The sequence below is a fragment of the Phallusia mammillata genome, chromosome 5 (genome assembly GCF_965637545.1).
Source record: "Phallusia mammillata chromosome 5, kaPhaMamm4.hap1.1, whole genome shotgun sequence".
In the NCBI taxonomy this organism is placed as follows: domain Eukaryota; kingdom Metazoa; phylum Chordata; class Ascidiacea; order Phlebobranchia; family Ascidiidae; genus Phallusia; species Phallusia mammillata.
In genome coordinates, this window is record NC_137256.1 from 20,604,541 (window position 1) to 20,627,936 (window position 23,396).

Genomic DNA, 23,396 nt, shown 5'->3' on the forward strand with positions numbered 1-23,396 from the left:
AACTTGGTGTTTTTTTTTGACGAAAAAACATTATTTTTGTTGAATCATTATCAAAGTTTGATTTTGAAAGGTTATAACGTTCTTAAGTGTTGTGAGTAGCTTTCAAGCGCACCAATTTACATGTTATGAAATCTTGACATATTAACCCAGCTGTTTGAGTTTGCTGATAATCACCGACGCGTGACGAGCGATTGTGCGCATACACCTATGACGTAGCATTGTAGAACAATCGCGTTAATATGTAACTTGCCGAAAAAAAGCAGACTAGACGGAAGCACAGAGCAGGTGATATGCTGTTGTTACAAGTGCATCTCTCGGTACTTAATGGATGACAATACGCACTTAACGGAGACCTGTTAAAACTGCCGGTTTCCATAACAGCTGTTTAGTTTTTGGACAATATGGCCGATAGTGATGTTGTTGAACCGATGGAACAGGACGATACGTTTGAAGGAGACTTAAACACAAGGCAAGTACAAAAAAATTGATTAATTTGTGTATTAGTTTTAATATCTATACATATATAGTAATGCCTAAAATGACTTTAATATTAAAACAAGTATCCATTTAAATGCAGCACAACTTAAATTTTTGTACATTCACTTCAATGCGCAAATTACCATCAATAAAGATTTTTATTCGGCTAATCCGAAATATAAGCTGGTGTAATCCGATATCTGATTATACGGTACTTGAAGCTACAGGTAGTGTAAGTGTAACGTCTACCTGGATGCATTCAACCGTATCGTTTGGTGGTTCACGTGACAACTTGCTGAGGTTTTGTTTGTTCTTCGCTGTTTTGTGTGCGAAAGTCGACACCCAAGTTATTCACGTGACCCAATATCAGGTACTTTCCCATGTTATTAGTTGAACCGGTTACGTTCTTTGTTTTACTTAAGCCCTGTTTCCAAAATAGATTTGTAGATGAAAATAGATATGTTTTTGTGTTCTATAAAGTCACTATTGTGGTAGGCTGCTGTAGATAGCTGTTGTTTCTTAGTTAAAATATCAACTTTGCCTTTTGCGTTTAAGAAAGTTAGTAATTCGTTTCCTTGCATCAAATACCTATTTGTTTAAAAGTCCTTTAAAAACGGCAAAATGTTCGTAAAGAACTGCCTAAATTTAAAAAAGGTTTCGTAACATATTCACTAACACAAACGCCTTGTTTACGAGTTCCATTATGACCCTCCGCCCCCCGAATTTGTTTCAAAGACAAGAGTAGCAATAAACGCAGTTTTAGTATAGTGCATTTATTTCCACCAAATAATTGACTACAGCTGAATAAAATACCAGTTCTTTGTCATTTTAATACAAATAGCCTTGCGTTTTCCCCGCGCGGTTTATTATTGTCGATAAATCCCCTTTGAGCAGTTTCGCTTCAACGTTTTTCTATGTTAAAATAGCAGCAGATTGTGTAAACACTGCTCTCGTAGCGTGTCCTATCACGACATAAGCCCCTCTGTTTCGGAACAGTCGTGTCATTGTCGATTTCAACGTTCTGGGGCGTGCAGTTGTCTGTGGTCGCTGGACTTATTGCAGCATTTTAGCTTGTTGCCAATTAGCTTCTAGGCTCTAATGACGTCACTTGCGGGATTTGGTGGAGAATACGTCACGCAGATGATGTCATCACGCATGTAAGTGACGTCCAACTTTGTCATATTTGTATTCAATTTACTAATTCATTACAACTATTGCAATGAATAAACAAAACGCGTTGTTTATTGCTGTTTTTTTGCAAATGACCATCTTAAGGATTCGAGTTTTCGGCTTTCTAATGTGTTTTTGATGTCCACACTGGCATAGATATGTTAGAACTATCTATAAGCGCCACTTTGGCTAGACTTCAGACAACCTGACGCTGCCAATCTGCGATGTATAAACTATTTGAACCCTTTGCCGTGGTGTTGTTTTTGTAGCAGGATTGAAGCGCAGATTGTCCAAACTATGTGCTCTAAGGCCCAAGCGAAGTGGTACTGATAGCACACTACTCGGAACGTTACGGCCAGAATGATTGTCTTGCTGCTGTACTCAGACACTTTAATTCTCTTGGTAAAATTTGAACACGGATGGTAAACAAAACATCTTAAACAAAGTAGAATTACAACTCAGGCATTATTACATAAGCTTGAAGGCCCCAAAATAGCATACATTTTATTGTAAACCATTTAAAACCATCGCTGTAGCACACTACTCGGAACGTTACGGCCAGAATGATTGTCTTGCTGCTGTACTCAGACACCGCACAAAAGTTAAACTCGATCTTAGATTGCAAGGCCTTATCTATCAGTATGGATATGTCTAGCGAAAGTCAGGGCGTTTATGAAACAAATGTATGATTTTCAGCTTTTTTCCTGAATATAAGTATTATTGATTTACGTAGTGAAGGGCAGCTAGTTTAGCGACTGTAGATCCTGCTTTTTTGGTTAACCATTCAGTTTTCTGTGTAAGCTCTGTTCCGCCCATTATAGTCAGTTTTTAAAGGTGAGTACGTGCATTATACGACCCGTTAAAGTACAAAGCATTCGAATTAAGTGGGCAAATTTACGAATTACGAATGCATACCTTGGATTTTTGACATAGGCCTATCTGTGGACGACAAATGTATTGACTTTATTGGTCTTTGCATTGAAACTGTAGTAAAATATGTCAACCACATTTTGGTGATGTTTCTCAATATGAAAGTACTGTAAACGGCTTTGTTTCTCCGTGAAAAAAACATATGTGATATTATTGCGACTGTACAATTTGTAAAAGAAACCATAAATAATAGCAAAAGTTTAATTTGTTTCCCTTAACGACACTTTTTAACCAGCACGTGTACATGTTATTCTAGTCATTTTAAGTGTAACTATAGTATTTTCTCTTTTAGTTACTTTTTTGTCAAAAAGCATTTTTAATGGTGTTTACGCAACACGTGGTGAAGCTTTATGCAAAATAACAAAGCTTTTGCGCAGAAAGATCAAACATATTTACAAAACGAGAAACGCGTGCAAACTGATACATGTAATATGGTAACCAATATTGCGCACAGCATGCATTAGACACATACAAAGAGGTAACAAAATGCCAGATTTACATTGCTCAATGGGTTTTCTGTTACTTCTTATCTTTTTTGGTTTGTGGTTTGTTATCGAAGTCGAGGAGTTCGGTATCACGGTTCATGGCAGGCTAAATTGTTAGGAACACAGGGTTAGAAATAAAGCCTACATCAGTGGTTCTCAACCGCCGGTCCGGATCAACTTTTCTTCCGGTCCGCCAAATATATTACAATTTTATATCTCCATTTTTTTTATATTTTAAAGAACCGCGTTTAACACGTATGTTATCAAACAGACAGCAGCAAATTTCTCTTTAAATTGAATTTTTCATAAGTTACTTCTTTTGAATTGCATAGTTTTGTCGTAATTGCATTTTGGATAGATTTTAAAAGTCCACCGGTCCGCAAAATTTGTTTAGAAAGTTTACCGGTCCGCAAACTTAAAAGGTTGAGAACCACTGGCCTACATTATTGCAGGGTGCGAAATTACATGAGGAGATATTTGCCAAACTTGAATTTCGTAGGTTGAAACTTGAATTTCGACGTATAACCTAACAATTACAAGTTTTGTTCATAAGAAAACTCGCTATGTTTTTCCGTATTTTAGCTACGTCAATTGACAAACAACATAAAAAAATTTTTTTAGATGTGCAATGACTGCGAAAGAAACATAAAAAGCCATTTTTACACATTGTTATCAACCGCCTAATTCTATTAAAAAATTAAAATTTGCAGACGAAACAGAATTTAGTTGCTTGCGATTTCTCCTAACAAAAGCAATAAAAATATACTCGAACATCGATTGTGGCTGTAGAAAATAACGATTATACAAACAACCTACCTAAAAATCAACCCCGAGTCACTAGGAAAGCTAATCGATTAAGTCAACACATTGAGTGTCTGATCAAGTGCGGAAAATTGCCTGGTTTGGTTGAATTCGTTAAATATTTACCAGATGTTTATTACCCTGCTGCTATTGGAATAAACGGCGACTAACGTAGCTCTAGTATCTTGTTGGTTTCTTAAATGTAGTTTGAGTGTGCATAAATTTAAATGAATTTCTTGTATTTTTGTATTTTTGGGTTTAATAGAAAATGCTCTCTATTTAAGTTTCATTCTCGTTGGGTGCACAAACACTTACCTAATACCACATTGGCTGGTTTTGTTATAACGTTATTGAATGCACGTTCTAAATTATACAGCTATTGTAAAGTGAATTGACATGTGCTTCTGTAGATATCAGAACGCAAGAAATTTCTCTTTATGGTTCTGAACCATTCAGTATTTTGTTCCACATTCATATCCTTTTATACTTTAATTCTCTTGGTAAAATTTAAACATGGTTATTAAACAAAACATCTTAAACAAAGTAAAATTACAACTCAGGCATCATTACACAGGGCTTTAAGACCCCAAAATAGCATACATTTTATTGCAAACGATTTAAAACCATTGCTGTAATGGACATCGATGTATATTTATAGTAAAGATATTGTTTGTTGTATATTATGGTAATACGGTTTTGGAGTAAAATTTAAGTAGGAAATGGTTTTGTCATGAATTGTGGCAGCAGCTGTACCAGCCTAACATAAGCGGATAGCCTGAAGCCAAAGGCGATTTTAATCTTGCAGATCTGCGTAATCTATACGCATGCGTTTACTTACACACGTCAACTTGACTGACCATAGCTGACTGCAAGCACTACTCAAATTCGGAATCGGTGGGATTCGAACCCCAAAAGTCATTCTTTCTTATTTCGAAACATGAAAAAGCGAGCTACTAATAATAAATCTTCAGGCGAAATTTCGACACGTAGCCTATAATCTATTGCTACGTCATACATACGTGGCGTAGTTTATCCCATCACTTAAGCTACGTGTGTTTATAAAGTTAATTGAATTTAACAAAGAAATGTAACAGTTTTTTTTCCTGTTTGGCATAAAAATATTTGCCTGTGCTTTCAAAAACATCTCTTTTCTTTTTCTCGCAGTCATTTTCCAAACTTTCGTAAAATACGAACGAATTCGTACCACAAGGCAATTCAAACTCCTCCTAAACTCACGCACGAGAGGCTTCCGAGTGTTTCGGAGAATAGCGAGGTATAATAAGTTTACTTGCAATTGATGTAATCATTCTGTATGCACGGCTCTTAATGACAATGCATAAATCGTTTTTGTTACCCTTGTCAAGATTTTTCTCTAATTTACAAATAAACAACATCAGTAGGTAACCTATAAAGCACAATTGTAATCGAATAAATTTTAGTAGAGATTGGGTAAACTAAATTTGCCGATAGCTGTTGGATCCCTAGACCCATCTTGCAGGCCTTTTAGGGTGCCCGAACTCAGGGTTGTGATCCAATGATTAAGGTGTATTTCCAAACCTTGTTTGTTTTTCGAATTCAACTTACAAGTTTCTTAAGTAGCATTAAAACTTAATGAATTTTCAGTTGTTTGGAAAAAAATGCACATGAATTATCATCATCGGCATGACAGCTTCTTTTTGTTTGTTTAAGGACCCACCATCCGTAGCTGATGCTATTTTGTATCAGAAGGTGAAGGAAAGGGGAATAACCATTGTTGATGATGATGATGACGAAATAGTAACATTACGTAAGTTAAATCCAACTTTTAAAATATCAAAAAATATGCGTGTAGAACTGAACCATATGAACTGAGACAGTAAATTGAAAATAATAAAAAGGGATAACATCTCTCTTGATGTAGTTGCTTTTTTGATTTTTGATTGGAAGTAACGGTTTACAAAATCTGTCATAAACGTTTTGTCAATACAATCATGTACAGTGCGGGGAAAGGACGGTTTGAGGCGACAAGGGGCGAAACGTCAGAGCTGGGGCTGCCTTCCTCATGTCCAGGAAAGCGGAGTTTTGATCAGTATGAGCTCCAAGGAGAGAAAGCGACAGGAAGTAAGAAGTTTTGTCACATCTTACTGGAATAGTAAAATTATAGTTATGAAACCATCGAGAAAATAAATGATAATCTACAGATTTGTGCACACTGTTTCGATCTGTTCTGTAAGACCCCAGTTCCTGTCACGAAATTGACTTTATCACATGATCACAGCATTTAATTCACTTTGCCACAAATTTAGATTTGATCATGTGATATGGTTTGTCACAGAAATGTTTTCGTCATGTGATATATTTTGCGACGAAATCGGTTTCATGTGATAAAATTTGTCACGTGATCCGATTTGTCATGAAATCAGTCTCATGTGATATACGGTAGTTTGTCACGTGACCCAGTTTGTCACGAAATTAATTTCACGTGATGTATTTCATCACTTAATCGATTTTGTCTAATCTTGTTTTATTTACTGTTACCGTTTTCACCTTTTGTGAAACATGTAAACGCTGCTTAAATTTTTTTATCTTTAAAACATTGACATACTTTCACGAAGCTCTTTGGTAACCCGCTTTATGCTGACATTTAACCCGAATTTTTTTTGTAATTTAGTCAATGTTCGAGCTGATTTCGTCAGAATCGTCATACCTACGTAGTCTCAACGTGCTCATCAACTACTTTATGGCGTCAGAAGAGCTTCGTGCTTCCGTCACAAACACCGAATTCCATCATCTGTTCAGCAATGTAGAGGCTGTGCGTAGAACCAGTCGACAGTAAGTTTTGTTGTTATGATTATATTCTGGTTTAAAGGGAGTGCTTGTTAGACTTTCGCGGCATAGCTACTACCATAAAAAATATTTGCTGGAACACTATTAAAATCATTCCCTTTTGTGGCTTAGAACCATATAAAAGGATTTTGAATCAAGAGCGAAACCGATATTAAAGCCATTAAACTTTTGTAGGATCGTGCAACTACTTTAAGCAAGTCTTATTTCGTGTGTTTTTTCTAAAATCTACGTGCAGCTAAAAAAATAAACATTTTTAGGTTTTATCACTCATTGACGAAACGACGAAAAGCGTCATCGGTTTCCATGCATGACGTATGTGACATCATTCTGGAACACGTGACCGCCGGAGACTTCGAGCCCTACGTCACGTATTGTTCCAACGAAAGCTATCAGCAGAGGGCGCTACAGAGACTCATGTAAGAAATGCTCGTATTTTTTTAGACCAATTTAAATCAAGTTACCTAAGGTCAATTGGTAGGCCAATATCAAATTAGTTGACCAAAGTCAAAACTGGTTTACTAAGGTCAAAACTGGTTGACCAAGGTCAAAATTGGTCAACCTGAATCAAAATTTGTTGTCCAAGGTTTGCCCAAAGCCAAAACTGGTTGGTCAAGGCTAAATTTGGTCACTTCTAGGCCAAATAATTACATATTTTTTCCTGTTTGGCTTCATCAGTTCAATAAAGTTAAACAGATTTGTTCTAAAATGAGTGAAGACCGAACCAACCCTAAAGTTTCGGGCCGAAACCCACCATACAAAATCAAGCCGAATCTAAAATTCCCTTTCTGATTGAAGCTTAATACTGAACCTTATTCATTTTCTTACAATAGTAAACTTTGGTTTCGGCCAAATTAAAAGAAGTTCGGGCCGAAACAGAAACCGAAACATTAACAAAGCGGCATATTCGGCCTAGCAGTTTTGACCAACCGAAACTTCGGCACCTCACAAGTTCAAATGTTGTTTTTGTAAAGGGACAACAACCCGGCATTTCTAAAGATTCTTCGGCAGCTAGAGGGCGGTGAAGAATGCGCAGGTCTTCCTCTTCATTCATTCCTTCTACTTCCTATGCAGAGAATCACCAGACTGCCTTTGTTGGTCGATGTGAGTTACTCATGTTTAATTTGTCTGCACATATATGTTAAATCTCGAACCAATCAATTGAACAGACATGCAGCAACCCTCTGACAGAGCATACTTATCGATCACTGTTTTTAAGTGTCTTAAAATACGGAAACTCTAAATACGGAAACAGATTCCCAAGAAAACAGAATCAGTCGATGAAACCTAAGAATACATATTTCGCCTAGGCATTGTCAGTTTCTGTAAAAGCATAGATTAAAAACAACAAAAAATTTGGTAAATCTAGTATTAACAAACAGCGTATATTACATGGAAACAATACGTTGTATTCGAAAGTTATTTAAATCTTTTTTCTCTTTGTAGACCATTTTTCAACGTTGTGACGTCTCAATGCCGCAGTATGACGTTGCATCACGTGCGTTAAGGGAAACCACCAATCTCGTAAAGGTATAAGCTATAAGGCAAAAAATAATGTTTAATTGAGTTCAAAGCAGTGTTATATACCGAAAGATAAGAAAAGGGCAACTACGTTTATTTGTATGTTATGTTTGTCTGACCACGAAAGTATAGCTGCAAAAATTACATAAGAGTTTTAAGGAGTTTTGCCAAACATATAGGCATATTTGCGTTGGCTGTTCAATATAAATGGATTAAAAAAAGGTTTTGTGACGTGATAACCACAATTCGTGCTCTTACTGTGAGTCAGATTTTCTTCGAATCAAAAGAAACAGGAGTAATTGTAAAAGCAGTAATAAAATTATTTCGGTCTGAACTTAACGATATCAATAAAAGGTCAAAACCGAGAACGTCATTCAGTTTCGTTCCGTTTCTGTCCTTACGCTAAGTAAGGTTTTTTATTTTATTGGTTTTAGACAAGCGTACGTATGTTTACGTTTACGTTTACCAATAAGTTTATCGCTATTACGTGGGCTGGCTCGGTAGGCCGTACTCATGGATATAAAAATATTTATTTCCCTGATATTTACAGCTTTTGAATACCGCGTGTCAATTTACTGCCGTGTTAAGTTTTTTAGTGTAAGAGTTCCAACGTTTTTGTATGGCTTAGTTGTTGGTGCTAGCTAATTTGAATAGTTTTTACAAAAGACGTACATTCGTATTTGTATTTTGTGTTTTTGGTATTTTTGAATCAAAGCAAATTAAAAACACGGGAAGTAACATCGTTTTTACCAATCAGTATTTAATATGCAGTCGAAAATCACTGGGCATGCCCAAAAAATCACATCGCCTGCCAACCTTGCCGCACGTGCCAGGGGTTGCCGACCCCTGACCTACAGAATTATTTACATCGTTTTGTGGTTTTCTGGCCAATTCTAAAACAATATGAGACTTCTTTGATCTAACTGAAACCTTCATGCGCTGTCAACATATATTTAATTTCCGTTTATTATCACATGTGTTTAAAGTAGCCTATTAACAGTTAAAATCTGTAAACTACAATATCTGCAACACATAGTACGCCAGGCCCATTAAAGGCCCAGTATGAATGTATTTATCTTAGAAATATCTGTAACATGTCAAAATTTCTTCAGAAATGCAATGAACGCGCGAAATCGCTAGAGCGAACTGAGCAAATGATTCAACTTCAACATCAACTTGACTTTAAATCGACAAGAGTAAGAAATTTTGTTTCATTTTAAAGACTTGGTTGAAAACCTCTGTTGTACGAAGTTAGATTTATAATAGGTCCAATCTCCAGTAGCATTGCCAGAAGTTAGTAAAGTATAAACTTGGTTAAGCCACTGTTTTCAACCAATAATTATAATTCTGGTGTGAAAAACTAGAACCCACTACCATGTGAGCACAAGATGTTTGTGGCCACCCCTTGCTCAAATTATGATAAAACACCTATAATAAGATAAACATAGTAACAGGAACCATATATGGTGCTATAGATGTGAGCGGGCCCCAAACACAAAAATACGATCCCGAAACCCGGTCAAAACCTCCCCTTTTTACCTGATACCCAGTGAAATTCCAACAAAAATGTGGCCGAGTATGCAGATAAGGCCCGAATCAAGCCTGTTTTATTCAAACTAAAACCCTAACCCAAACCAAGCCGAATTACAAGTACAACTTTGACAGAAACTGCAACAGGATAGGCAAATAGTAAGCGGCTCACTAGGCATAACCTATTGTGGTGTTCAGCTTTTTACAGCAACAAAACTAATTTGAAATTGAACATCTCTTTAAACTTTCAGTCGTTTGCTCTCATCTCACCGTCCCGGTTTCTGGTGAAACAAGGAGTTTTAACAAGAACCCAGGATGAATCCGTTCTCGGTTTCCGTCGAGTTGCCAGACAAGATGTTTGTTTATTCCTTTTCAACGACGTACTACTTATAGCGAAGAAGAAAAGGTGCGCATTGGTGCAGACCAGGACTATTGAAATGACTAGAACGGATGTCAAAAGTAGCCCCAAAACCACAACTGCATAGTAAATCAAACACAAGCCCAATTTTACCTTTATTTTACTGTTTACAAAGAGGCATAAAATTACACAAAAAAAACTTTTAACAACCCGCCACAAAAACCGCAACCCGCAACTTGATGTCAGAAACAAGCCCAATCGGGCGGAAAAAACGCCACCTTGGCAACAATGCCAGTGCCGCCTCCCTCTTAAAGTTTTAAACAATTTAAAGTTGCCATTTTTCTCAATAACGTCTTTCAATTTTCACTATTGTTTTTATCTCTCATTTTAATTTTTGTCCCCCAATTTGATTTTGCTTAGTGATGACGCCTACACCGTCACCGATTACTTCACCAAGGAGCGATTACGTAGTCGTGACGTCATAAACGACCCTGTGGGATTTATTCTTGTTGTCGAGCAGAATCAGGTAAAAACTTTCTTTACAATCATTGTGCAAACATTTTACAAAAGTACTGTTGACATCAGCGCTGACAATTGCAACAGCATTTGTTGTAATATTCATCACAGAGTGGTAAGCGGGCCCGAAGTTCGATCCCGAACCCGAAAGTATAAGCCCGAAGCCCGTCCCGAACCCGAATTGTTTTTGAGAAGCCCGTTTAGACCCTAAAGTTTGATTGATAGGCCTATTATGAAGAATATATGCACAATAATAGAGATGGCTTAACAGGACGATTTAGGGTTGGACATTAGGTTAAATCCAGCAACTGGCTACCTAGCTAGGTATTTTTTTTTAATTACGCACACAGGATGTGAAGTCAGGCCCGAATAAAGCCCGTTGTTAAAAAATCACAACCCAAAACCCGGCTTACAACTCCGGTCCATCATAAAATGGATTCCTTCAATGCAAGATTGGAAAATAAAGTTTCTAATGTTGTTGTCAGTTTTAAAACTATTTTATCGTGTCAAAGATTTTGCCCTTTTTGTGTGTGTTACAGGATTTTTGCAATGTTTAGGTATTTATTTTGCTTTGTAGGAGAACCAGCGGACTGAGATGAGATTTGAAGCTGACAAACCAAGCACAAAGTCCCGCTGGATGGCGGTATTGAGACATCAACCTGTACCGTATAATAAAATTTCGAACAGCAACCTACAAGTAAGTGGTAGAGATAAATGCTCTTACTTTAGTGTTCAGAAAATACTAGGTTGTTAGGTATTAGCTTAAGATTTGACATTATTCTACTTTTTCTTGACATCTCTTTCTAACTTTTCTACTGTGAGACACCAAACCGTCTATATTAGGTTCAGACCGCAGACTGGATGAATTTTTGACTGTTTTTTAAGCAGATTTTTATCGAGTACGGGTTTGACCCATGCTAATATTGATTTATTGTGTTTACTGTACCTACGTACTGGCAAACGTTTTTAACATTTATAACAGCGGTTCTTAACCTTTTTTTGTCCACGCCCCCCTGAGGTGTTTGTCGGGCACTTCACGCCCCCCTGAAACAGGCAAAAAACGACAGTAAAACATATGCAGCAATGGAACAACCAGAAGTTTCCGTTGCCTATGTTGTAAACCAGGGATCACCTAATTACGGCCCAGGGGCGTTAAATGTGCAAACATTCATTATACATTTCAGTAATAATTTTACCTTGTCTAACAGGATTACAAGGCATAAGTATCATCCAAAAGCAGTTTGTTACGTCACAGACAAAAGCAAAGAATAGTAATTGTGGGCGAACAATTGCCTTTTTAGTTCTTTGTAGTAGAATAGTTGGTATGTGACAGTGCATTTGTTGGTATGTGACAGTTTTAGATTTTTTATAATTTTAAAATTAAACAGCGGTACAATCCAAATACAAATAAGATCGTAGGAAGACATGAAGCGAGTGCCAGTTTGGGAAAGGCTGCGTCAGGGCTTGTAACCCATGCGGCTCTCGAGCGTGATTATTAAAATTATCCGGCCCGCAGTTAAAAAAATTTGGTGAACCCTGTTCTAAACTGACAAACCAAAAACTTTGCCTTGTATGTCATTTTTCAAAATATGTGTTACGCCATAAGGTATCGCATCATAATATTCGTTTCGTTTTTGAAGACGTGGTGCTCGCAAACAATACACTACACTTGCAAAATTAATTTTAGGGGGAGGTGAATCCAAAGTTAAATAAATTTGGTTATTTAACTTTTGGCTCAACCCCCCCCCCCCTGGAAATGTCTCGCGCCCCCCTAGGGGGGCGTGCCCCCCCGGTTAAGAACCACTGATTTATAAGGTTGGTAATTTGAGATCACAACCTTTACAATTTTCTGGTTTGAAAGAATTTTCCTGGAAAAAAAATCCGGCCAAAATTTTCTATTTTAACTCACATTTAGGTGGAAAGTTTTCCATTGGTTCAATTAAAATGCGACTACTCGCTGGAAATGTTGGGTATAATATCAATATTTTATTCAGGTCGAAGTTATAAGTTCCTATCGTGCCAAAGAAACCGATGCGATAACTTTAAAGGTAAGGGTGACGTATTATTTGCCATTATTTCTGTATTACACTGCATCAGTGTTTTCCAGCGTAGGCCAATATGACTTCTTTAGGTTAAATTGAGGTCCTGTCCAAAACTTAGGTCGTAAAACACAGCTAAAATATTTGAAAAATGTGTTATCCTTGCCATATGCTTTGGTCAAGACTTAACTATAAATTATGATTCCTTCAAAGTATAAGTTTTGGTCATAACGTGCAACATTACAAAAACATACAAAAAATATGTTACAATATTTACAATTGTACGTTTGTGAATAAAAAATCACTTCAAAAGATTTAAAAACACACAACAGAAACGAATCCTAACTCCGCGGTAGGGCGGCAAATTGGATTGCTGTAGACTTTTTTGAACCCTAAGCTTTTGACACAATGTAACAAAACTGTGCAAGAATTACCAATAAAAAAACAAATGCAAGGAAAACTATATTGTGCCGCAGACATTGGACGTTTATATTGTCTTGGAGTCGACTTCCGACGGATGGTATTACGGGGAGCGGATATCTGATGGCTGTCGAGGTTGGTTTCCTTCAGTTCATGTCAAGGAGATCCTCAACTCGAAGATGCGCGAGCGAAACTTACAACGTCGCTTCCGAATGCTCGGCGAAGTGACGACACTTATTTAGCGATGACGTCATCATCACCAACCAATTGCGTTTAGCGTTCTTTGTTGTAAACCGCGATGAGGGATGGACGCTTTTTGGTTTCCGTGACGTCACAAATTTTATGACACCTCATTTACCATGACGTCACGAGGTTTAGGCGTGATCTAGTTCCAGTTCATGCGGTTATAAACGTTTTCGTAAAAATACAGGTGATGAGGTCACTATTATACGTAAATTCTACAACAGCATTTCACATGACGTAACAACTTTGTTACATTATGACGTTACTTTCATACGTCAAAACGTAAAACAAGAATGGTACTTCATTTTTTGCGGCACCCCCTACTGAATTCGATCAGTCCTCCAGATCCGATTGGGCGTCGCCGTGATGTTGCGTCACAATGACGTAATAGGTCCAGTAGACCGCGTTGAAGACGATAAAGGTCAAGAAGTACCAGATGCGAAAGCAGGCGTCGACCGATGTAGCCTCAAATCCCTTGCAGCAAAACTTCGGCATCAAAAGCTCATTGCTCGGCGGAAAGTGCCTGTCTGTGACGTCACTATAAAGTGATGACGTCACTGAGGCGTTGGATCGGAAGACGTTCCGGATGTTTTTCTGACTGTTGGAACCCGAGTGTAAAAATACATGACTATGATAAATAAGCGCCGGAAATTTCTCTTTTACAACGCTATTTGTCCTTTACCTTTGTTATGTTTAAGTAAATGCATTTACTTCGGCGTCGAAATAAACTGTGCGAAATTTGCTGCCACGGTATCGTGGTCCCTTTTGTATGAACGTTTATTATGTTAAATGTACGTGCAAGGTCCGACATTTTGTCGACGTAAATTGGTCTTAACGAAAACCGGACATAGATGATCACGTGACATCACGTATGACTAGTGACGTCATGGACATGTTGTGACGTCATACTCACTTTCTGGTGTCACTCTTTTCACTGTCGCCGATGTTGGTAGGAATACGTGAAGCGAAACGGGACTTTCTCTGCAGAAAACAAAGAAATTGTTTAACAGTCAAACAGTTTTTGACCCGCAAAAGACCGAGTTTTAGTATCAAAACACAAAGTCTAGATACACAACATCCGAGTTACTACCCAAATCGATTCAGCATTACATTGTGAGTCGGGTAAAATCGAGTCAGCATTACATTGTAAGTCGAGTAAAATCGAGTCATCATCTTATTGTGAGTAAAGTAAATCGAGTCACCAACTAGAATAGTCGAGTAACACAGCTTCACGACTTGGTGTAAATCGAGTCGAGTACACGACAATTATAATCAAAAGCACTCCGAAAAACTGTTTTCGACTTTTGTCTGAAAAGTATTTTTTTCACATTGGATACTTGTGTGTCCCCGTGTGACGTAATGAACTGTGACGTCATAGCCTACCTTTATGATGCGTCGCTTGCGTCGTTCGATCATTTTGTCGAGGAACTTTTTACCGCGTTTAGTCATGAAGAAGTTAAGCACGCAGAATTCAAGAACAGTCGAGAAAACAAAAAGAAAGCAAACCCACAGATAAATATCCATCGCTGTCAGGTACGACACCTAGCGGGAAAAACGACATATTTTTAAAAATGTTTAGAGGATGCTGAAAAGACAGAGTCGAAAAAACGAACATTGTGCATGCAAGGGTCACACTGGGTCAAAGGACTTTAAACTTTAGTAACCTTTTTCATCGTCGTTAGTATGTACAATTGTTCTACATTTAGTTTGACTGTTGGTCTATGTTCTGACGTGTCTTACCTTTGGGAGGGATCCCTTTAATCCGGTTATGACCGTCGATATCGTCAGCACTGACGTCACACCTGTGAAATGACGTAGAAATATGTTTTAGTTTGTCAAAGATACTAAGGACTAGGGGTAAAATGTAGCCTATGACTGTTGTTGCGAGAAAGTTAGTGTTAGTTTCTAACACCTGAAAGATTTATTCGCTCGCACCTTCAAAACAAAATGTCTCAGTAATATTGTTCAAAGTATTCGACCGGCCATAAACCTTGCGGGCGAATAAATTGAGATAGGTTTATTTTGTTTGGTGAAAGAAAACATAGCGACACCATTGGACTAAAACCACCGACACCAAGCTGGAGATGAAACGCTGTTGAGCGCAAAAATACATTTAGGGTGCAAATATTCGCATTACGGCTACATGCTCTGCAACTACAGTGTCACTAGCGTTATATAAAGGCTGCCCGCAGTGTGAAATTATATTGAATAAACGGTAGAGCTACTAACCTAACAACTCAAAACAGACTAACTATGGATAGGTTGCGCAAAGGGCATTCACTAATATTTAAAAGAAAATTGTGTAAAAATACTGACGGTTACGGCTATTGGGTCGGGGTTTTATAATGGTTTTATAAATAGTAACAATAAAACCAACTTATAAAACTTAGTTTCTAACGTTCAATTAGGCCCCTAGCCCTATCCCAATCTTTGTTTTTATTTTTTTTTTATTTTTATTTTTTTCACGGGGTTCGAACCCAGGACTCTCCCGGGGACGAATCCCGATCAGGTTTTTTTTTATGCCTGTATATGGGTCAGGCGCGCCAAACCGTTCGGCCGAGTTCCTGCCCGCCCTATCCCAATCTCACTGTTAATTTACATAACTAAGCTCTTTACGCCATCTATCGATAGTTAGCAAACTTTATTTGTTGTGAGTTCTTTTGTTAGTAGCTCTACCTGGATAAACATAGTTTTGATCAAAAGTCGGCTTACCCAGTGAAACACGAGCGGGAACTGAACTCGGATCAATCCACATTCCAAGCCCGGCCAAAACCACCATTATCATCGCCGGAAAGTAGGACTGGAACAGACAGGAGAGCAGGTACCGCTTCAACTCAAACCGAATTCGAAGTTCGGATACTTTTTCACCTGCAGACAAAATTTCATTTACAACGATACTTTATGATTTTGAATGAACTTTTAAATACAGTAAACTTTGGGTAATCCGGACCCGTTTGGACCCCAAAAAGGTAGGGATTAACCGATGTCGATTATTTTAAGTCTTACCACATTACAAATCATTTGTACCTCAAGTTTTGTTCGAATTAGGCGTATATCCAAGTTAAGCAGTTCCGGTTTAACTTGAATTTACTGCATTTAACTCTTTCTTTGAATTAAAAATGATGTGTTTAAATGAAAGTCTTTCTTCAGGACTTATATGCTTTAATAAACGTGAGAAAAAATGCATTAGATGTGACATTTAAAATTAAGCCGAAAACTTCGAGCATAAATGAAAAATTTATGCCATACTTCTGTTCAAAATCATGTTTACAAAGTTTGTAGAAAGAGCTATCAGTTTTCGATGACGTCATCAATCGCGTTTTACCGTGTGAAACAGGCGTAGTCTGGTCATTGCTATGGCTGTCCACAGTAATGTTAGCGGCATCGAAGAAATGATGAACGAGACGAAATTTAGGCATGTTTGTCACCATCTTTGTGTCCATGAATAGTTCCTCCATCGTTTCGCCCATCGACCAATGGAGTACAAGTTCTTCATTGCTATAACCAACTGCAAAACAATCACAACGAATAAATCAAAGTCGACTTTTACATGATATATGTTTAATGGTAATAATCACGACCCAAATGACGTAAAAAGCGACATGCTTTGTTTTTCAAACGTTACTGAGGACGGCATGACCTTTACCGAAACGTTTGAAATATAAAGCATGTCGCTTTTTACGTCTATTTGGGCCGTTATTTTTACCATTGAACTAATGAACAGATCCGTATATAGTGTACTAAAGTACATGATATATGTTTAATTGATAAGTATTGCCGCAAAAGTTCTAGTATTGCAAAATATTTTGGTGCATTATGCTGTTGCATATGTTTGGTTCTTATTCAAATAGAATGTGTGTATTTTGTTAAGCGGTATGTGTTATGTGCGACAAAGGCGTTTAGGTTGAACAAATTGTTCAACTTAAAGATTTGATGCGATAAAGCCACTTTACCAATACCACTTGCTATTTTACAAAAAAAAATGAAACAAATTTTTTCAAGCCTCTAACTTACGACTTCGAAATATAAGCGAACAACTTTCCAGATCCAACGGGAAATTGTAGAGCGTCATCTGACAAGACACGGTCGTCGTCATCCTGTTACGTCACAACCACAAGTTTAACAAAAGGAAATGACGTCATAGTAACAAAAATCGTCACCTACTTTACTTTATACCGGATCCTGCCATCACGGAAAAGACGCAAAACTATGTTGTTCACTGTTGTCTTGTGGACAAAAGAATTTTTAGACCCGACAGTGTATATGTCTGCAAAATAATAATGTTTTTTTTTGGTAATAACTGATAACGCTATTTTTTTAGTTTTTTTTAAAGGTAATTCTCTGTGTTGGGTATTTTGTTGTACCTGGGACCCACAATTTTTCAACAAGTCTGCTTGGAAGGACAATACTTGAAACTGGTTCCGAGGATTTAAATCTTAACCGTTCGTCTGTCCAACTCTCGTGCATACACAATGTGAAGGTGAGATCCTGAAAAAGTCATCTTTCTGTTAACTTAATAAACTGTCTGTAGTTTATTATATGATCACGAGCCACCAGAGACTCAGTATGAGAGATGGAGACTCGTATACCAGGAGACTGAAAACTTGTCCTAAATCATCCACCCTTTATTCACCCTATATATAACTTATATTTTAACTAAGTAATAGACATCTTCAGCATCTTGTTCAAATAGATTGAGTATCTTATTTAAATAAATAAACTTTAAAACGTAAATATGTATGTGTATGTTTTACTTTCTAGTAGAAGAGGTATTTTTGCATTTACTATATAAGCTGCTAAGAGGCTACACTTTATAGGCTGCTAAGAGGCTACACACTTTTAAGAAATATATGTCTTGTTTTAAGGAAAAGCAGTTGAATTCAAGTTAATTAAGACAAGTTAATTTTCGGCAGAGTAATCTTTTTTGTCACCTAGTAAATGTTTTTTGTCACCTCGTTTATTCAATATAATCGATATTGATTTGACCCTGAAAATCTCAAATTGAATTGTCCCTAAAAAATCGTCAAATTGACTGCCCCTAAAAAACTCGTTAAAAGTCAATTTTAAGTCAACGCCTAAATACTGGGCCCTGTGATGCAGCCTGTCTGCTGTACACCCTTACATCCAGATCATTTCATATTCGTGTAGCCCTGTAGGTTTTCTGTAACCCGTTGTGAAACATACATATAACCTTGTTTAAAAAAGCGAAAAGCCCATAAAATCACAGGAATATATAGGCTATTGTGTATGTCCTGTTCATGTACCCCAGTGGGTATTAAGTAACCAATAGGGTAAAAAGTCCGCGATATTACTTAAAATATGTATAGCAGACGCGATAGGCAACAAGTTTTTAAGAATTTGTGCGTTGAAACTGAAACAGTAATCACACTTTTTCTGTACTGGACTTCAACAATAACATACCATGTTTTTCTCTGAAATATCCGAAATGCTTTCAATGTTGAGCGAAATGTCCACTGGGAGGGCACCTATTCAAAAAACAAACAATGCTGTTTTTATCAAGAGATACTTGGAAAATGTCAAAATAAACTATTTAAGATGATTGATATTGAACATTGTTTCATAAAAATTCGAATCGTAGATACCCGAATCCAGATATATCGATTCTATAAGGGCATAGGCATCATACAACTACAAATTTATATGTTTAAACTTTCGTGTTTTATCCGAATCTTAGCTTTTCAGATATAAAAGTAATCGTAACCTTAGATTGCAAACACCCTGCTATGTCAATTCAAAAGTTATATTCTGACCACCAACATTCATGACAAGCTGCGTGTAAAAATGTGATATCATTACCTTTTGTTGGAGGTCGCAGACTTAACTCATATGAATGGTCGCGAAGAAATTTTTCGATTTGACGGGTGACGTCATTACCATGATGATCAATGACGTCTAACTTCTTACGCCCTGTTAAAAAAAACACATAGAAGCTTTTGGTCCCTGCGCACAAAAACTAAACGGCTCAAAAATTTAACGTTATTTGCCTAAAGTACAAAGGCACTTTCCAACGGCTACCTGGGTTTAAATTCAAATCAGACACAAAGACTAACAAGCTGTATGATAACAAAGGTTGGGTGTTCAAACCTCGACAAGTGACTTCCAAAAGTAAGGAGAAAAACGAAATGTTACCTACCTTTACCATTTGTGAGCTGGGTGGCGTAAAGAAGAAATATTACAATCCTGAATCTATTGAAAACATAACAAACCATTTAAAAATATGTTAAACAAGTTTAAATTTATTCTGGTTTAGGCGACACACAGCACGCCGGATTTTAAACTATGTGGAACAATAAAATATTGCCAAAATGTTTACATTATCTAGTTCTGTGTGTTAGATCATATATTCGAGTAATATTTAGCATGTAAGTTTAGTTGTTAAGTAGTCCTATTACAAGTTTACAACCCGATTTTTCTTCGCTGTTAAGTTCATAGAATTTAATTATTTTTGATTGGTTTGTGGTTTGTTGTGTTTTTGTTCTTCTTTATTGTCCATTTTCAAGCATCTATAGTGTTGTTATTATGCGACTTTTACAAGGTTTTAAGTTGGTTTAATTTTTAAAAAGTTTGACGATCACTCAAACAAAAATTGATAGCTTGAAATCCAAATTATCTGAGCTTGCTTATGGGATTCGATTGCAAATTATAATCATGCGCTCTTAGCATGAACACAAACAGACATAGACAACAACAATAAAAACTTTTTGGATCGATTTATTTTTAGAGTCCCACAGGGATCAATCAATTTCCCCTTGTCATGAGGAATATCTTTTCTCAAAAGGATTTCGCGTATCGATGACCATAGATTGTTGTGTCAAAGTCAGGTTGCAATGCCAATTACTAAACTAGGAAGGTTCAATAAATTAAAAAAGGGAAAGGACACAAATGCCGCATTTTCTATGATTAGGCCTAATCCCCAACAAACATTATTCACAAAGCAATCTTATAAGTCAAAATCAGTAATTGACTTTGCAGTTATTGGCATACGTAAACCTTAATAATAAGAGATTAGAAGATCAGTGCTAATAACAGCTAATTTACTAATTACCTATTATTTTTTACACGGTTTAGGCTACACGGTGTCTCTACTACTAATCCAGTAAAAAACACAATAATAATTTTGGCACTTGTTAGAGTAAAAAAAAACTTGTTTTGGTATATATTCTAGGCCTGTGGTCGGCAACTGCCGGTCCGCGAGAAGTTCGTTACCGGGCCGTATATTTGTTCAGGTTAAATGCTTTAAAACATTTTGCCTATGTATATCGGGGATAATAAACTAACTTATCGTTTTCATTGCTAAATATTTGTAGTTTATTGAACGCCAGTCCGCGATAAATTTTTACTTTCAATAACGGTCAGCAATAACAGATAGGCTGCCCACCCCTGGCCTATGTTACAGGTCTTCTAACCAGTTTTAGAAATTATTTTATAATTGTGTAATCTTATTTGGCACAGCTTTGGCAAAATGTCGCTCAAGTTTCTTGCACATAGAAAATCGATGAAGCGTGCTACGATTTTATTCGACGTTACATAGTATAATTTTTTTATGGTTCCCGATGTACTAGAACGACAGTGATAATATGTACCACCAAATCACTAATAACTAACACTTGTAGACAGTTTCTTAATTTATGAGATATGTTTCACTAACTATAGGCTAGCTAGACATAGGATAAGAGCCCATGCCGAAAAACTACAAGGTTTAGCCTACTGTGCGGTCCACTCGAAAGTCCAATCAAATAGCCTACACCGTTTGCTGTTTACTTATATTTCATCGGTTCTTTTGTATTTTTTTTAAAGGTTGCTTCTAATTTGATGATTAAAATTATACAATGCTTTGAATGATCACCCCACTGCCATGACCTTATTTTTTTTCTACGGTACTTTTTTTCTACTACGGTAAACCTCGATTAACTTCGACCCGTTTGGACCAAAAAATTTAACCGATGTCAATTAGTTAAAGCGCTACCAAGTTACAAATCATTTGTACCCCAAGTTTTGTTCGAATTAGGCGAAGATCCGGATTAACCGGTGTCGATTAGTTCAAGCTTTCCCACATTACAAATCATTTGTACCTCAAGCACCTTTAACCGAGGTTTACCGTAATTTTTATCTTTTGCCTAAAAACTAAATATTCTTACCTTATTGCAGCCATTTTTTGCAACAAATTTTCGTTTTGTTAGATCATTGGTAGCCTTACTTGATCTGACAAAATATGGCGGACACAAACATCCTTGTAAAACACCTAACACTGACAAAAAAAATCTGCAACAAATAATACAAACCAATTTTGCAATGTTTATGACTGAAACTTTAAACATACTGGAGAGAATTTAGCAAATCCAATCAAAACTTAGTTTTTATGTATATATATATAAGTTATATTGTTTAACATCCCAGGTATTGAGTGCAAAACGGTCGTTGAAAAGCCCTCGTAAATAGTGCTATTATACCTTGTACTCAAAATGCAAAAATTCTCTGAACTAAGCTGCTTTTGAAAAGCTGCCAAAATGTGCATGTAGTAAGCGGTTCTGTTTAAACGCGCAAATTTGCTCCAAACAACAAGTCTATAGAGCTCAATAACAAGTATGTTTATGAGTTATTTACCCTGTTGAAGGCGACCTGTAAAGGACATCGAAACGTCGGAATAAAAATACATTTGCTAGATAAGCTCTATAAAATTGATATTATGCCTGGCAGCACTAGCTTATATACTGGTCCAAATTACGTCTAAATTTGTTCCCAAATCGTAAAGCTACTAGTTGCGAACCTTAGTCAACGCAAATGGCATTAAATTACCGGGGCTTATTACGTAATCTTTAAATACAAGCGTTGACAAACACGTACTGGCGGCATGTAATTGCCAACTAGGGTTAGTATTGATCACATCAATTGGTTGCCAACCAGGACTTTTGTTTTCACCACTGTTCAAGTTTGACCCAAAGGAATTTGCTATTTCGAAATCAGTCCCTGAGAGAGTAAACTTGACAAGGAGAAAAACATGCGAAAAGCGCAACAATTCTAATCGTATTCTTTTTAGAGGTTTTTTGATTGACTTTCTTCAGTGGCCGGGTGAAAGCAAGGGGGGGGACGATTGGTAAATTGGTTACGCAAAATAGTGAGTGGCCGTGCAGCAGTTTTTAACAATTGCGTTTCTTTTCAAAGCCAAAACCCGATGCTTGTATGATCGCTCTAAATACACTCGGCGCGCAATCACCAAAGAATCGCGTACTTAATACTATAAGCTATTAACAGATTGATGGATACTCCCGACCACGCGGCAAATGCGCATTGTGCGGTAGAAGAAAGCAGTTCAAAGCAATGGTTCCTTCCGCATTCTGCATCACCATTTCACCCCCCTAAGGCAGTGGTTCCCAACAAAGGAGTAATTTTAAAACTTGAGCGGAGGAATTTACTTTAATTTTTACAGTTTTTTGGCAGTTTTTCAAAAAAAACCTTTGTTATTCGGACTAGCCTAACTTTACCTCGTGCATCGGAGGAAAAAAATAAACCAGTTTTGGATGAAAAACTTTATGTTGATAAGTAGAATTTGCACACGAATATGATCAAAAAGTAATTCTTGCATTATTATGCACAATAGATCGTACCCTGGAGATTTCTTTGTTGAAGACTGCATTTAGCGCAAGAACCCCACTTACCAGCTGTCTGCTATATGTACCTCCACAAAATAATTTAATTTCTTGCCTTTAGCCCGTTAAGTAAGAAAATAAAAGAGAACACAAGATCAACAGTCGCTGCGATTGGACACAACAAAAAGCAAGTCCTGAACCGCATTTTTTCTCGCTTTTTCTCGAATGGTCGGTCGTTCATTTGTTGTTTACCTTCTTTCGAGCCACTGAAATGGTTTAAACCACTGGTTCTCGACCTTCTTAAAATGTTGGGGCAAAATGGTAGCCTAGGCCTATAAGATTTTTATGTGTGTAAGAGGCCGCAAAAAAACACCAAAGATTCCTACCTTGAAAGCTAACATAGCAATATTTGGTGGTTTTCTAAGGTCTGGTGCGAGCCGCAAAATAAGTAGTTGGAAGCCGCCTCCCTGTGATC

General features: G+C 37.0%; 2 protein-coding genes across 3 annotated transcripts; one reads left to right on the forward strand and one right to left on the reverse strand.

The window, feature by feature from the left end:
* The first annotated feature begins 114 nt into the window (after window positions 1-114).
* LOC145229931 (rho guanine nucleotide exchange factor 26-like) lies at window positions 115-14,063 on the forward strand. 2 transcript variants are annotated; one of them, XM_080095271.1, is made up of 14 exons: window positions 115-469; window positions 5,028-5,136; window positions 5,553-5,649; window positions 5,842-5,963; window positions 6,514-6,674; window positions 6,947-7,105; window positions 7,661-7,790; window positions 8,133-8,216; window positions 9,320-9,403; window positions 9,989-10,143; window positions 10,516-10,621; window positions 11,189-11,308; window positions 12,606-12,659; window positions 13,127-14,063. In XM_080095271.1, exons 1-14 carry the CDS (start codon window positions 402-404, stop codon window positions 13,310-13,312), a joined length of 1,635 nt encoding a protein of 544 aa, XP_079951397.1. In that variant the 5' UTR covers window positions 115-401; the 3' UTR covers window positions 13,313-14,063. The 2 variants fall into 2 exon arrangements, with proteins under 2 accessions (XP_079951397.1, XP_079951398.1); XM_080095272.1 differs by lacking the exon at window positions 115-469 and adding an exon at window positions 1,343-1,634.
* LOC145229934 (gamma-aminobutyric acid receptor subunit rho-2-like) lies at window positions 13,647-21,590 on the reverse strand. Its single transcript, XM_080095273.1, has 13 exons — window positions 21,473-21,590; window positions 19,468-19,520; window positions 19,131-19,241; window positions 18,735-18,799; window positions 17,678-17,801; window positions 17,478-17,580; window positions 17,328-17,410; window positions 16,639-16,821; window positions 16,026-16,181; window positions 15,054-15,115; window positions 14,697-14,855; window positions 14,227-14,294; window positions 13,647-13,911 (listed from the first exon to the last, which is right to left on the reverse strand). Exons 1-13 carry the CDS (start codon window positions 21,484-21,486, stop codon window positions 13,647-13,649), a joined length of 1,446 nt encoding a protein of 481 aa, XP_079951399.1. The 5' UTR covers window positions 21,487-21,590.
* Window positions 21,591-23,396: the final 1,806 nt, after the last annotated feature.

What these genes read in the sequence shown, in the direction of transcription:
- LOC145229934 (XM_080095273.1), bottom strand. An exon ending in TTCGCTTATATTTCGAAGTC is followed by an intron (nt 16,822 to 17,327) that starts GTAAGTTAGAGG and finishes ATTGTTTTGCAG; the next exon opens with TTGGTTATAGCAATGAAGAA. An exon ending in GAAAAGAGTGACACCAGAAA is followed by an intron (nt 13,912 to 14,226) that starts GTGAGTATGACG and finishes GGGTTCCAACAG; the next exon opens with TCAGAAAAACATCCGGAACG.
- LOC145229931 (XM_080095271.1), top strand. Translation starts at nt 402, where the DNA reads ATGGCCGATAGTGATGTTGTTGAACCGATGGAACAGGACGATACGTTT. An exon ending in TGACGAAATAGTAACATTAC is followed by an intron (nt 5,650 to 5,841) that starts GTAAGTTAAATC and finishes AATCATGTACAG; the next exon opens with TGCGGGGAAAGGACGGTTTG. An exon ending in AAACCACCAATCTCGTAAAG is followed by an intron (nt 8,217 to 9,319) that starts GTATAAGCTATA and finishes AAATTTCTTCAG; the next exon opens with AAATGCAATGAACGCGCGAA.